This window comes from Myotis davidii, unplaced genomic scaffold (assembly GCF_000327345.1).
Source record: "Myotis davidii unplaced genomic scaffold, ASM32734v1 scaffold158, whole genome shotgun sequence".
NCBI lineage: Eukaryota > Metazoa > Chordata > Mammalia > Chiroptera > Vespertilionidae > Myotis > Myotis davidii.
In genome coordinates, this window is record NW_006289390.1 from 114,481 (window position 1) to 127,511 (window position 13,031).

Sequence of the window (13,031 nt, forward strand, 5' to 3'; positions counted from 1 at the left end):
CCTCCGCCCGCCGGCGCCGCGAGCCGCGCCACCACCATCTTCTGCATGTGCCGCCTCTGCAGCCGGACGGCAGCCTCTCCGCGGGCGATGGAGACTGCGGGCAAGCGCTGGCAGCCCGCGATGGACTGCTGACGGGAAGGAGTCCGAGTCAAACCACCCACACCTCTTCTCTCCTATTTTGTTTTTTTTTCTTCCTTTTCTTTTCTTTTTTTTTTTAGTTGCTTTTAATTTTAGCGCCCTCGTCGTCAATGCCGGTCTGAGCAGCCTGGAGGAAGAGTGCGAAAAGAGAGCGCGCGCCGAGGAGAGGAGAAAGGAAGATGAGGATTAATTGCAGGCAGCTTGTCTTGTTATTTTCTGGATTCTGGGGACTCGCCATGGGAGCCTTTCCGAGCAGCGTGCAAATAGGTGAGCTCAGCCCCGAGCGGGTGTGCAGGCGGGCGGCGGGGGCCGATCCCCCGAAGTGAGTTCCGTGAGTTGCGGATGAGCCATCGGGGCCACCCTCCCTCGGCCGCCCCCGGCCCCTTTGTTTCTCTCTTTTCTCCCCTTGGCACACACAGAACGGACCGGCCCTCGAGTGCAGGTTCGTTTGGAGAACACACAGAACTGCCCCCTTGCCGGCCTCAGCACAGGCTCCCCGTCTCCACCTTGGGTTCAAGTCGCTTAAGTAGGATGGGAATAAGTTGAAAATGACCTACACGGGCTTTGGTTACATTTTACGTGATGTTTCTTTTCATCCGTTTCTCTAGAGCATGGGGGGATGTCGAGTTTTTGTTTTGTTTTGTTTTGTTTTGTTTTAATACACTTCTTCCCACGCTGGGCGCCGCAGGCAGCCTTCTCCCTATCGTAGAAAGACATTACTGTGGGGGTCGGGGAAGGGGGTGGGGGGAGCTTTACACCTGCACCCCGGCCTTTGCTTGCCACCGGCAAACCGATTCCAAAGTTAGATCCCTTTCCCGCAATCTTCCTCCCGTGCATTCTGTTTTCCTCTTGAATCTTTTGCCCCTATTCCTGCACCCAGACTCTATTTCCGGGGAGCTATCCATCTTTGGCTTTTCTTGCTATTCTCCTCGCCTGTCTTAATGGGATGCAGCTATTGAATTTCTTCCAGCCAAAGCCCAGCCTCAACACTGCATCATTTCTCGTGGACTGTGCACAAAACGGAGCTAATGAGGCTGAGCCCACCAGCTGCAGGAAAACTAAGTTCACGTCTCCTTCCCGATTCCCCGCGTGCCTGCCTGCGTGGCACCGCATCCCTTCATGTCTGCATTTTCATGCAAATCCTCCTTTCGGTTCCTCTGCACGCATCTTCCAGAGAAATGCCCGGAGCTGGCTGGTGGAGCGGTGTGCTGGGAACCGCGGGGCGGGGGGGAGAGAAAAGGCAAACACAGTAAATGGTCTCAGAGGTCATTGTGATCATGACAAATGGGGACAGGAAACAGCTGAGCTGTCCTGAAGACTAAAATACGGAGCCTGCACCTTAGGGACAAAGGCCAGTCTCCCAAGATGGGGCAGGGGTAGCCCCTGGGATGCGTGTGCTGGGGAGTGGCAGTGGATTTGACAGTGTGTGGGGTGAGAATCGCATTGACCAGAGAAAACACTGAATGTGCTTCTCCTGTTCTGTTTCATAGGTGGTCTCTTCATCCGAAACACAGATCAGGAGTACACTGCTTTCCGATTAGCGATTTTTCTTCATAACACCAGCCCCAATGCGTCGGAAGCGCCTTTTAATTTGGTACCTCATGTGGACAACATTGAGACAGCCAACAGTTTTGCTGTGACAAATGCTTGTAAGTAAAACATAAATTGCGGAAAAATTAGAAGAGAACTAGAATGAGGCACGAGAGTGCCTTTCCTCTTTATTATTAATATTAATTTTTTTTAGAAAGAAATTTAAGCTCCCCACACATGGCTGGTTCCAGAGCAAATCAGAGTTAAAAACAAGATTTAGTCCTGAGCTATTCAGATGGTTTCTTTCTTTTTCCTTCCTCCCTTCCTCCCTTCCTTCCTTCCTTCCTTTTCCTTTTTTTCATTTCTCATCTGGATAATTCAAGTTAATTTCTCCTTTAACATTTCAGTCACCTGAAATGTCAAGTCCCTGAAAATCGTACTCAGTCTAATTTGGATTCTGTTCCTTCGGTTTTTCTTATTTGCTTTTCACTTGAGTAAGCTGTATGTCTGGCTTTTAAGGTAGACAGACACATGCTCTCGTACACTGATGGAAGCTGTGGAAGGTTTGCCAACAGTGAGAGAGAGGGAAGCGCTGGTGTGGAGGACATATATTCTAGTCGGTGGCTTACGCTGCAGATGATCTGGTGATGTCACTTGAGGCTGTCCCACTCTTATATTCTGGGTTGTAAATGTCTCTTACTGTCACGTAATGCATATATCCTGTGGATATGACTCCATGAATCCTTACCTTGGTGCCAAATCATGTTAGTCTCTAATCCACCTGAATTCACAGATCCGTGCAGCTGGATCTATTACCCCACACAATGAAACTTTAGTGGGTGACCTCACCTAATGCTATAAGGAAGCAGTTGAACAGGGTTCCCTCCCCCCCCAGTACTGTCTAACTTAATGTAAAAAAATACAATCAACTGTAGATTACTTGAAAATTCACTAAAGTATGATCAGTTAATATACCATTTATCTTGCATTTTCACTTTTGAAGGAAATACATGTTTCAAATATCTCTTCAGCTTTACATACTAATTTACTACTGCTCAAAATTTACGCATTAAGATAATTGTTACAAATTACATAAGACATTTAGGAATAGTTTCTACACAAAATTTTGCACAAGAGTAATAAATATTCAATCATATTGTATTTTATTATAGTAAGTTAAGCATATTTTAATTTTAAAAGCTCTCTCAGTGCAAGAAAATGTACCAACTAAATAAGTGAAATTGAAAACAGTTTTTAAATGTTTGGAGGATACCTCTTTCATTAATTTATTTTAATTCATATTTATTAATTCATCTAATAATATGATCAATTGTCCTTAATATTTGGCATCTAAACATTAATTTATTTTAGAAATTGATTTCAAAAGACTGTCAAAGCATTTGACATTTTTGGAAACTGAAACATGTATTGTTTTGCAGGAATGTTATATTTCCTATGAACACTACTTAATTAAAAAATAACTTGGTATTTAGTGATAAAATCAATATCATATTAGAGCAGGAGGGAGTTGTTTTCAAGCATAAATGCACATAAATTAGAGTTGTTTTTGTGGGTGGTCATTTTTGCAAGTTGTTTAAGTTACTAGTTTTGTGTTCCAAGTTTGAAAGGACTGTCAGCATTTCTAATAGTTTTAGGTATAAAACATCCTACTTTGTATGTAAATATTATGTATTTATTTAAAACTTGTTCTAATCTCTCCTGAGATTCTGTGAACAAAATATTAATAACTTTAAAAATAATTTATGATCCAAGTATATGTGAAGGTACTTCATCAACAATAAATTACTAATTAAAATTTTAATTCTTGCTATTAAATTTTGAAAGACTTTTTAAAAAGTTTCAGATTTATTAGTTTTATTTTTACAAATTAAGTTCTTAAATATTCTAGAGTTTGGATCATGACATTCAGCTATATAAACTGCAAAGTACTAATACTTTCTTCCTCCCTATCATTTGATGATCTCACTCAGGATAATTAAGTGTTACTCTTAAAGTACCTGTAAGCATGAGAAATTGATAGGAAGCTGCACACAGAATGAAAAAGTTATAAAATATAAATAATATGGTATTCTTTCATGTTTAAGACGGAGAAAATTGAAACTAAGTAAACTTTAAATTTGCGTATTTGGAATCCACATTTAACACAATGTTAGTGATATCATATTTTTCTATAATCACATTAATTGATTTTATGTACATATTTAAAATAATTTAAAAATACAGATTATAATTAAGGACACACAAAAATATTTTTTAGTAAAGAAAATGAATTTTTTGGAGGGGGATGAGTATGCTGAATGTCCATAAGGCAAACCTAAGCTGAGTTTGGGGAAAATCAATGATCAGAGAGCATGGGTCAGGTGACTGTGTTTGATGAATGGGCTGACTGAGAGGATATTCTACGTGATTTTCCAGTTTAGTTAATGGTGAAGCATAAGCAATAAGTATGAGACAAACTTATATATGAAGCTTTATGCCTTTGGGTACAAAAGGATGAAAATAATATTCTGAAGAATTACCATAGGAGTTATTCCTCACGGTGATACAGAGTGGAGTTTTAAATTTTTCATGCTGGATTAAATATAAAGGTATAATATGTGATTGGTTAAGTTTATTTGAATTCTGATTTTCCTGCAGTGGATTCTTTTAAAACTGCAGGATCTTGTCTGTCTGTGAATAAAGATCATTAAAAAGGATATGTTTATTTTATGGAATGTATAATCAAACCCCTAAAATATATTAATAATAAAATTATTGGTCATCTATTAGACAGGTATAATTTAATGTGGGTTCTTCTGCCTGGAAATTAATTTAGCCCTCTAAGATTACTTTGGGCCATCTAAGCATTCTGTGTATCAAGTCTAAGCCTGATTAACTCAAATTCACCACTTTTGATATAAATCCCAAGTTTGTGATGGAGGAAAAATAATTTTAGTTTTATTTTATTTTTAACAATATTTGTGCAAGATTAAATTCAAGTATTATTTTTCTATTCTAACTATTCACATTGTTGAAAAGTCACCCTTCAATATAAAACTGAAATGATAGGAATACAGATAATATAAAATTATGACCTATTTTAATAAAAAATAGGTATAATTTATAGATCAAATATTAAAATTTCAAAATTTCATTAAAGGTACACATTTCTTTGCTGTGATCTATCTAACATATGGGGAATAGAAAAAAATGATATTTTAAAAATAAATTCAATATGGTCAATGTTCTTTAATAAAACATTCAACTGACCAAAAATAGCTATCTTTGTAAACAAACATGCTAGTGCAATAGGATATATCCTTTGCAAACTGTTTGAGACAACGTGAATGTAGGCTGTTTTCTTATATTTTTCTAATAGTTAATGAATACAGTTTTTTTTGAGGATTATGTATATTAAATTTGACGAAAAGTTAAAACCACAATACTGAAGTAGTTTGTCAACAAGTTTTCTAAAAGATAAAAATACTTGAGAGGTTGAAATTATTAGTTAGTTAAATATAGTTACATTAGAAATCTGTTAAGGTATCAGTCCTTTAAAAAGGCATCACTTTACAAAATAAATTGCAGATATTCAGCTTCTGAAATTAGCTATCTAACTTTCAAAGGAGAAATAGGAAATGCATAAAACAGACCAGTTACTCATGTATTTTCACTTTGGTGAAATAAATGAATTTTATGGAATTTTTCGATTTTTAAAAACTTAAATAGAAAGGACCAGGTGATCCATAATTTCATTGTTTAATGATGCATTTTTCTTTCTTTTCTCTCAAAAATCTGTTAATTCAGTGGTTTAAAAGATTATGGTTGGAAAGTTATAGCAATCACAAATAGACTGAAGACTGGATTCCAGCTTTATCCTGGTGATGGTGAAAAGTTGTTCTTTTTTCAAGTTGAGTATTAGTTCTGTTTGTGGTTGGTTTACTTGTCAACTCTAAATATACAAGATGACTGCCACTTATAAAAGTAGGTTGGTTGTAAAATATAGTTGTCTAGTTAATCTAAATACATTGGAAATGTGGCACTGTACCCAGCAGGCTTTGCAGGCTTCCTCACTGCCTTATATACCAGTTACTTAATAAAACCTCCTTGAATATAATGGTAGTAAATATTAATATGTTGTCTTTGATTAAAAAATGTTTAAACATAGTACATGTTCCTTTCAGGGACATGAAGCCATATAAAGACATTATAAGAGTTTACATGGCTGATATAATAATCTTAAACATGCTGAAAACAAAATTCTGATGGTTTTACCTCCTGCATAGTTGTTAGTAAAGATACATTAGAATTAAATACTGTTGGCTATTTATTATTTTTAGGAAAATAAGTGACATGACTCTTCTGTGATTCTTATTAGGTTTCCTTATTTGTAATTGATGGCAAGATTCTGTATTGATTTGAAACAATTTAGTTTTATAAAATTCTTTCTTCCTCTTAATTTTCCATTGTGAGATTAATGACAAAGATGAGTCATATACCTATGGTTTGTTCCTTTCTAAAACGATAGAATGATGCATAATTTGCCTTGATGTATTTCAGTATTGTCACATGATGAAATCTCCATAAAACCATTACAAAAATTCCTCAAACATTTTTTTTAATTTGAATTTTTCTAACTGATGTTAATTTCCCAAAGAGGAAAATTTTTACTTTCTGATATTAGGAAATATGTATACATCGTATTTATAGAATGTTATTATTGTTCAGGAGTTTTGCATGAAGGATAAATAGACCTTAAATTTTATGATAAGACAATTTTTTAAATGCTTTCATATACATAATGTTATTTGACCTCAAACTAGTCTTGCAGTAGTACAGTCTGAGAAGAGAGTCATATTTTGTAGTGCAGCCAGCTTTGGTTCAGGGAGTCATTAAACTTGCCCAGGATTATATGGCTAATAAGCTGCAGAGTCTGGGTTCAAAAGCGAGTCTTCTATTATCCTAATATCCTAACACTTCTACCAGCAAGCCATAGGGTGTGAAAAATACATCTATATCGATATTACGATATTACTTGAATCGAGAAAGAATAGAACAGAATTGCCATTTATCTTTTTTTTCTAATTTAATTGCAACCTTTTGAAGAAAATAGAACAAGACATTTCTGGGCAACTTATTCATTAATCATATGACATTGAGTGATATAGCAAGGACTGAAGTCATATTACGTAATGAATTCATCCATTCATTCACTAGATTAGATAACGAATGTATCCATTAATCATTAAACACATTTATTAAGGGCAACTGCATTTAAGACTGTATGCTAGAAACGAGAATCCAAAAACTTATGAGAATAGTTGCTGCCCTCAGGAGCCGATAGTCCAGTGGGAACGATAGGTAAGCCAATTATTAAAAGTACAGTGAGATAAAGTGATGTGACAGAGAAACAGAGCGCTTCGACAAAGAAAGGGTACCACCAAACTTGGCACAGCCTCTTAGGAGAGATGTCCCCTGACCTGGGTGCTAAGGCTCTAGTTGTGTAGTTTGAAAAAGAGGATAGAAGGAAGGCATGAAGCAAGGTATGACAAGCCACCGAGGTGTGGGAGAGCCAGGTGTGTTTGAACCACTGAAAGTTATTGGGTCTGGTTGTAGTATTGAATGTGAGGAGAAGAGGTGTGCTAAAGGGTGAAGCTTTGCAGATACACAAAGAATCCTATAGCTGCTATACAAAGACTCTTATGAATAATATAAAAGAAGACCCATAGAATAATTTTAAACATAACAATGATATGATCAGATTTATATTATACAAAGAACAGGCTGGTTGCAAAAGGGAGAGTGAATCAAAAGGGAACAAAACGGGAAGATAAACACCAATTAGTTGAGTCTTAAAGTAATGAGTCTTGAAGGAATACAATTTAGGGTGATAGACTCTTAAATAAAAGCAGAAGCACTGAGGAGAGAGAAGAGCCCATAGATCCAAGAATACAGAACTGTTGGCAGGATGTAAGGATGGATTGTATGTCTGTGTGTGTGTGGCGGGGGGGGGGGGGGTGGAAAAGAAGTACGGGAAGAACAAAAGATGATTTCTTTGATTTCTGGTGGGGACAAATGATTCAACAGTGATATCATTAGGTAGGAAGGGACACATAGGAGAATGAGATTTGAGTGTGGAAGGTGACTTTTGTGTGGATGCACTGAGTTTTTAAATGTTTTTATTGATTTTTTTAAAAAAGGAAGGGTGAGGGATAGAGAGCTAGAAACATCTATGAGAGATTGAGCCCCAGACCCCAGGCATGTGTCCTGACTGGGAGTTAAGCTTGTGAATTTGAACTGGTGAACCCTGGATACACTAACTTTTAGTTAAGAGACATCCCAATGGAGACAGCAGTAAAGAGTTAGATGTGTGTATCTGGAACTCTGGGGCTCAGTTTGAACTGAAGACAGACATTTGGTGGTGGTTGAAGTCATGGACGTGGGTGAGATCACCCAGAGAGAGCAAGAGCCATAAAAAGACTGCTGAGGACAAAATCCCGGGAAATACTATAACCTGAGAGGCAGGGAAAGGGAAGGAGAGAAAAGGAGCATGAGTCAGAGAATTGAGAGGAAAATTAAGCAAGAGTAACGTTACAGGAGCCATGAGCTGGGAAGAATTTCAAATAATGATCAACCTTGCAAAGGCTGCAAATTAAAAAAAATAAAGAATTGTAGGGATAATTGTAGCATCTTTAATATCAGTCATTTCTTCTCTTTTCTTTGGAGTGTTCTTTTGTATTTTGAGCAGGGGGGAAAAGCAGCATTTAGTAACCCCACATAGATTCTATTAATACATTTTTTTAAAATATATTTTTATTGATTTCAGAGGAAGGGAGAGGGAGAGGGAGAAGGAGATAGAAACATCAATGGTGGGAGGGAATCATTAATTGACCGCCTCCTGCACTCCCCTTACTAGGGATAGAGCCCCATATATCTTTTGTATATATTAGCCTAGAATATTATATTTTATTTAAGGTAGGAAGAGAGGGTCTTTTCTGGATTTTTGAAGCAGGTGGTCTTGAATTTACAACCCAATAGTAGGTAAGTCACTTAATACTTTTGAACCTCAGTTTCATCTGTTAACCCAGGGAAATAATACCTACCTAACATAAATTTTATGGATATTAAGAGTGTGTTTGGAAAGTATTCCGCATACAATTAGAACTCAATTAAATTCAATTGTGTTACATTTTCTGTCATATGGGGTATTTATTTCTGAGTCAGTCTTAACATTTCAAAGGTTACTTTTGTTTTCTGTTTATGTTTTTAAAAGGAAATTTATGTTTTGAATAAATACATTCTGTTGTTATTTCATAGGAACTTTCTTGACCTCTCACTGAGTTTTTAATTTTAATTTATGTATGCAAGTCTAAGTTCATATTTGTCAAAATTATTTCTAAGTCCTAAGAGAGGATAATTTTATCTGGGATTTATGGGACATTTAGAGCAAAGATTGGTTCATGGGTAGATTAAAGAGATCGATGATTTCTCCTAACTATATCCAAAATTTGCTGTGTGTTTATGTGTTTACAGAGAGACAGTCTAAACTTTTTTCATCAATGAATTTTAGTCACACAAAAAAGCCCAGTACCACAGTCCTAAAGAAGGTATACATAAATTAGCTAAATAAACAGCACTCTATTCCCTACCTTGCTCATTTTAGAAGCTGACTGAATTTTGTTCGTGAAACAAACCAGGAATCTATATATATAAAAAGCTAATATGCAAAGTGTCCCCTCAGGAGTTCGACCAGGAGACTGGGAGTTCGATCGCTTGCTGTATGCTGACCACCAGAGGGTGGCACAGAACGAAGGGAGGCCCTGGCCAGCAACCAGAAGGCCCGATTAGTCTTGATCTCGGCCAGGCCTAGGGACCCTACTCATGCACAAATTTCGTGCACTGGGCTTCTAATTTTTACATAAAACCCATCTTCCGTAGCTTCAGTGTGTCTTAGCTTCCAAAATCCTTGGCTTGGTCCTCTGTCTCTCCCATTGTCTTCTTATTATATTTATTCCTCCTCTTACTATCAAACGTTCTGCATAGTCCACATCAGCTCCTTCTATTTTTATCATGAAGTACCTTTTCCCTTACCATCACCACTCCTGGAACACCGTGTTCTGGAAGGTCATCAGTGACTTCAAAATTAGTGAATCCAATTGTCGTTCCTTAGTCCTCCTTGTCTTTGAATAGTTTAAAGGATTTGACATTGCTAACAAATTTCTTCTCTGAAACTTATTTCTTTTCTGATAATAATAATAGGAGCTACTAAAATGGAGTACTAGCTATGTGCCAAAGGTGTTGTGTTACCTCAATTCTTTCACAACTCTAAGAAGCAGACATTATTATTATTATTATTATTATTATTATTATCATCATCATCATCATCATTATTTTTGTATGTGGAGAAAGTGAAGATTTGTCATTAAGAATATTTGCCTAACCACAAAATACTCAGGGTATCAGATCCTAACGTCAGGTGTGTCTGCCATTCATATTGCAGAATTTTGGTTAGTACAGGATCCATGAGTTACCTATCACTTGGTGTGACAGCAGCTAGGTAACTTTTAATCTAAACAGGAAGATGTATTTCTCAAAGCTGTCTCTTTACTATAACAACTTTCACTAATGTATAGCATTTTATATTGGCTATCCTTTCTTCTATGTGATTTGTAATTCAGCACAGAAATTTGAGAATTCTAAACAGTGGCACTCCCATCACTTTATATTGCCAAATTCTTGTCATAAATACCACCATGTGGAAAAATGACTAAATGACTCTTTTCAGTGTTATACAAACAGCATTGGAGACAGTTCATTAGTTAGCCAACTCACATATTTGTTATAGGAATATTACTTGATTTCGGAATCGCTATTACTAACAAATTTTCCCAGATGCTTTACTTTAAGATTGGCTTAGCTGTCAGGCATTCTCTTTCGCTTTCTTAAACAAGTTGTTGGGTTCCAAATACACAAAGTGAAGACTGCCTTAAAGAGCATCACCCTAAATCAAAACCCTCCAGTCTTTATAGTCTCACTCGAGGCCTGGTGCATGAAATTCATGCACTGGGGGGGTCCCTAGGCCTGGCCGGCGATCAAAGCCTGAGCGTCTGGTGTGGAAGGGCAGGTCCCAGCTGACCTCTGGGCCCTGGGCAGCACCTGAGACCCTCGCAGTCCGACCCCTCGCTCTTTACCACCCGCCTACAGCAGAGGTAGAAGAGGCTCCTGCTACCACCACTGCGCTAGCCAGCTGTGAGCCTGGCTTCTGGCTGAGTGGCGCTCCCCCTGTGGGGGAGCAATGCAGGGGGAGCTCCTGCATTGAACATCCTCCCCCTGGTGGTCAGTGTACATCATAACAACTGGCCACTCTGTGGGTCATTCTGCTTGGTTGATTTGCATATTAGGGTTTTATTATATAGGATAACTTGCCTGCAACTCAGTAAAACTAGGGTCATCATCAATTAAACGTTTAATGTTATCTTAGAAATAAAAATATTAATGTTATTAATACTTTCTCTAATAAGCCACAATATTTCTCCAGTACAGCAAAAATTACACCATAAACTGTAATCCGTGTTTGCTTACATTTGTTGCTTAATGCCTATTCCAAAATGAGAATTTTTATCAGTATCTTTACGTATTTTATGCATTGTGTTATTTCCATTTTTATATTTTGATCTTTAAACAAGCTAACATATACTTGTGAAAATTTCAAATAATTCAGAAATCTTAGCAAATCTAAATATTATGTAATCCACATTTTAGAGATAATCACAGTCAACAGTAGTCTATATATCTTTCCAGACTTCTTTATTATTTATCTGTGTAGACCTAGATAGAGAGATAAAGAATATTATAAACATAAGACGCTAATATATTCTGAGAAAGAAATTATTTAGTAAAGCTGGTATTTACTACTAAAAGTCTTCTGTTGGAATATAAGAGCTGTCTTATTTTCTTTTACTGCTGCATCCTCTGTTACTGTGCAAAATACTGCAGTAAATACACTCAATACCCTCTTGATCAACATTTAGGCTGCTTCCACATTTTTGATATTACAAACAAAATAACAGTAAAACTATTTGTGTTCCAGGCTGAATATTCCTGTATAATTAATTCCTGGGAACAGAATTACTATATCAAATTATGCAGATTTTTGCTATTATTAGATATTGTCAATTTCTTCTCAAAAACAAAATGATATTTAAGTTCACAACCACCAGAATGTGAAAATAATTGTTTTTCTATGACCTGCCAGCACTAGCCATTATCAGTCTTGGGAATCTTCAATTGTCCTGATAGGTGAAAATAACACCTAATTGCTGCTTTAATTTGCATATTTTTTATTAATCGTGAGGCTAAGAATATTTCCCTATTTTTATGACCTGTGATACCTTTTCTGTGAACAGTCATTTCCTTTTCTTTGCCACTGTTTTCTTCCTTATTTGTGGACTGTTTTATATACTATAAGAATTAACACTGTGTCATCTGTTTCACATTATTTTTCCACTTTGCCTTTGGCTTCGAGCTTCATTTATGATATCTTTTGCTATATAGAAACTCTAAATGTTTATGTAGTCAGATCTGTGAGTTATTTTCTTTATGGCTTCTGGGATTTATATTATGCATATAAAGATTTTTTTATGTTTATAACACTAACTCTTTTGGCATTTATTTTATGTGTGTTAGGAATTAATCTGTGTGTGTGTGTGTGTGTGTGTGCATGCACTATTTATTTGAATAAGCTACTCTTTTATAAGTGCTTTGAACAGAAACATGTAAGAAAGTCCTGCGCTTCTTGACTGAAGTTGATCTTCGGCAGAAATTATGCATTTTGGCTCTTCTAATCTCCTATATGCTGTGCTTCATCAATTCTTCCCTGATAGAACCTAGTGGTTATACCACTAGCTTTTACATTTTTATCATCTGCTTTCTTGTTCCTTCTGTTACTTCCTAGATTTGTTTACATGGGTGTCACTCACCATCTGATCAAGTCTTCTTCCTTCTGTCTCCAAAGTATATCAGACATATTTTCGCCTTCTTGTTCTTGACTGAAGTTGATCTTTGGCAGAAATTATGCATTTTGGCTGTTCAAATTCTCCTATTTGCTGTGCTTCATCAATCCTTCCCTGATAGAACCTAGTGGTTATACCACTAGCTTTTACATTTTTATCATCTGCTTTCTTGTTCCTTCTATTACTTCCTAGATTTGTTTACATGGGTGTCACTCACCATCTGATCAAGTCTTCTTCCTTCTGTCTCCAAAGTATATCAGACATATTTTCACCTTCTTGTTTTCTACCTTGTCCTGCTAGTCCATGTCAATGGTACTTTTCTAATAACTTAATTAATTTCCTGCTTCACTC

The 13,031-nt window shown here is 36.7% G+C and overlaps 1 protein-coding gene across 7 annotated transcripts in view; it reads left to right on the forward strand.

Annotated features, from left to right (window-relative positions):
- Positions 1-7: 7 nt before the first annotated feature.
- GRIA4 (glutamate ionotropic receptor AMPA type subunit 4) overlaps positions 8-13,031 on the forward strand; it is a 417,768-nt gene continuing 404,744 nt past the window's right edge. For 6 of the 7 annotated variants that reach the window (XM_015562433.1, XM_006761466.2, XM_015562434.1 and 3 more), the window contains exons 1-2: positions 16-405; positions 1,629-1,787. In XM_015562433.1, coding sequence (XP_015417919.1) covers positions 318-405; positions 1,629-1,787 — 247 coding nt within the window. In that variant the 5' untranslated portion in view covers positions 16-317. Of the gene's footprint in view, positions 406-1,628; positions 1,788-13,031 lie in introns of all 7 variants that reach the window. The other variant, XM_006761462.2, reaches the window with a different exon arrangement.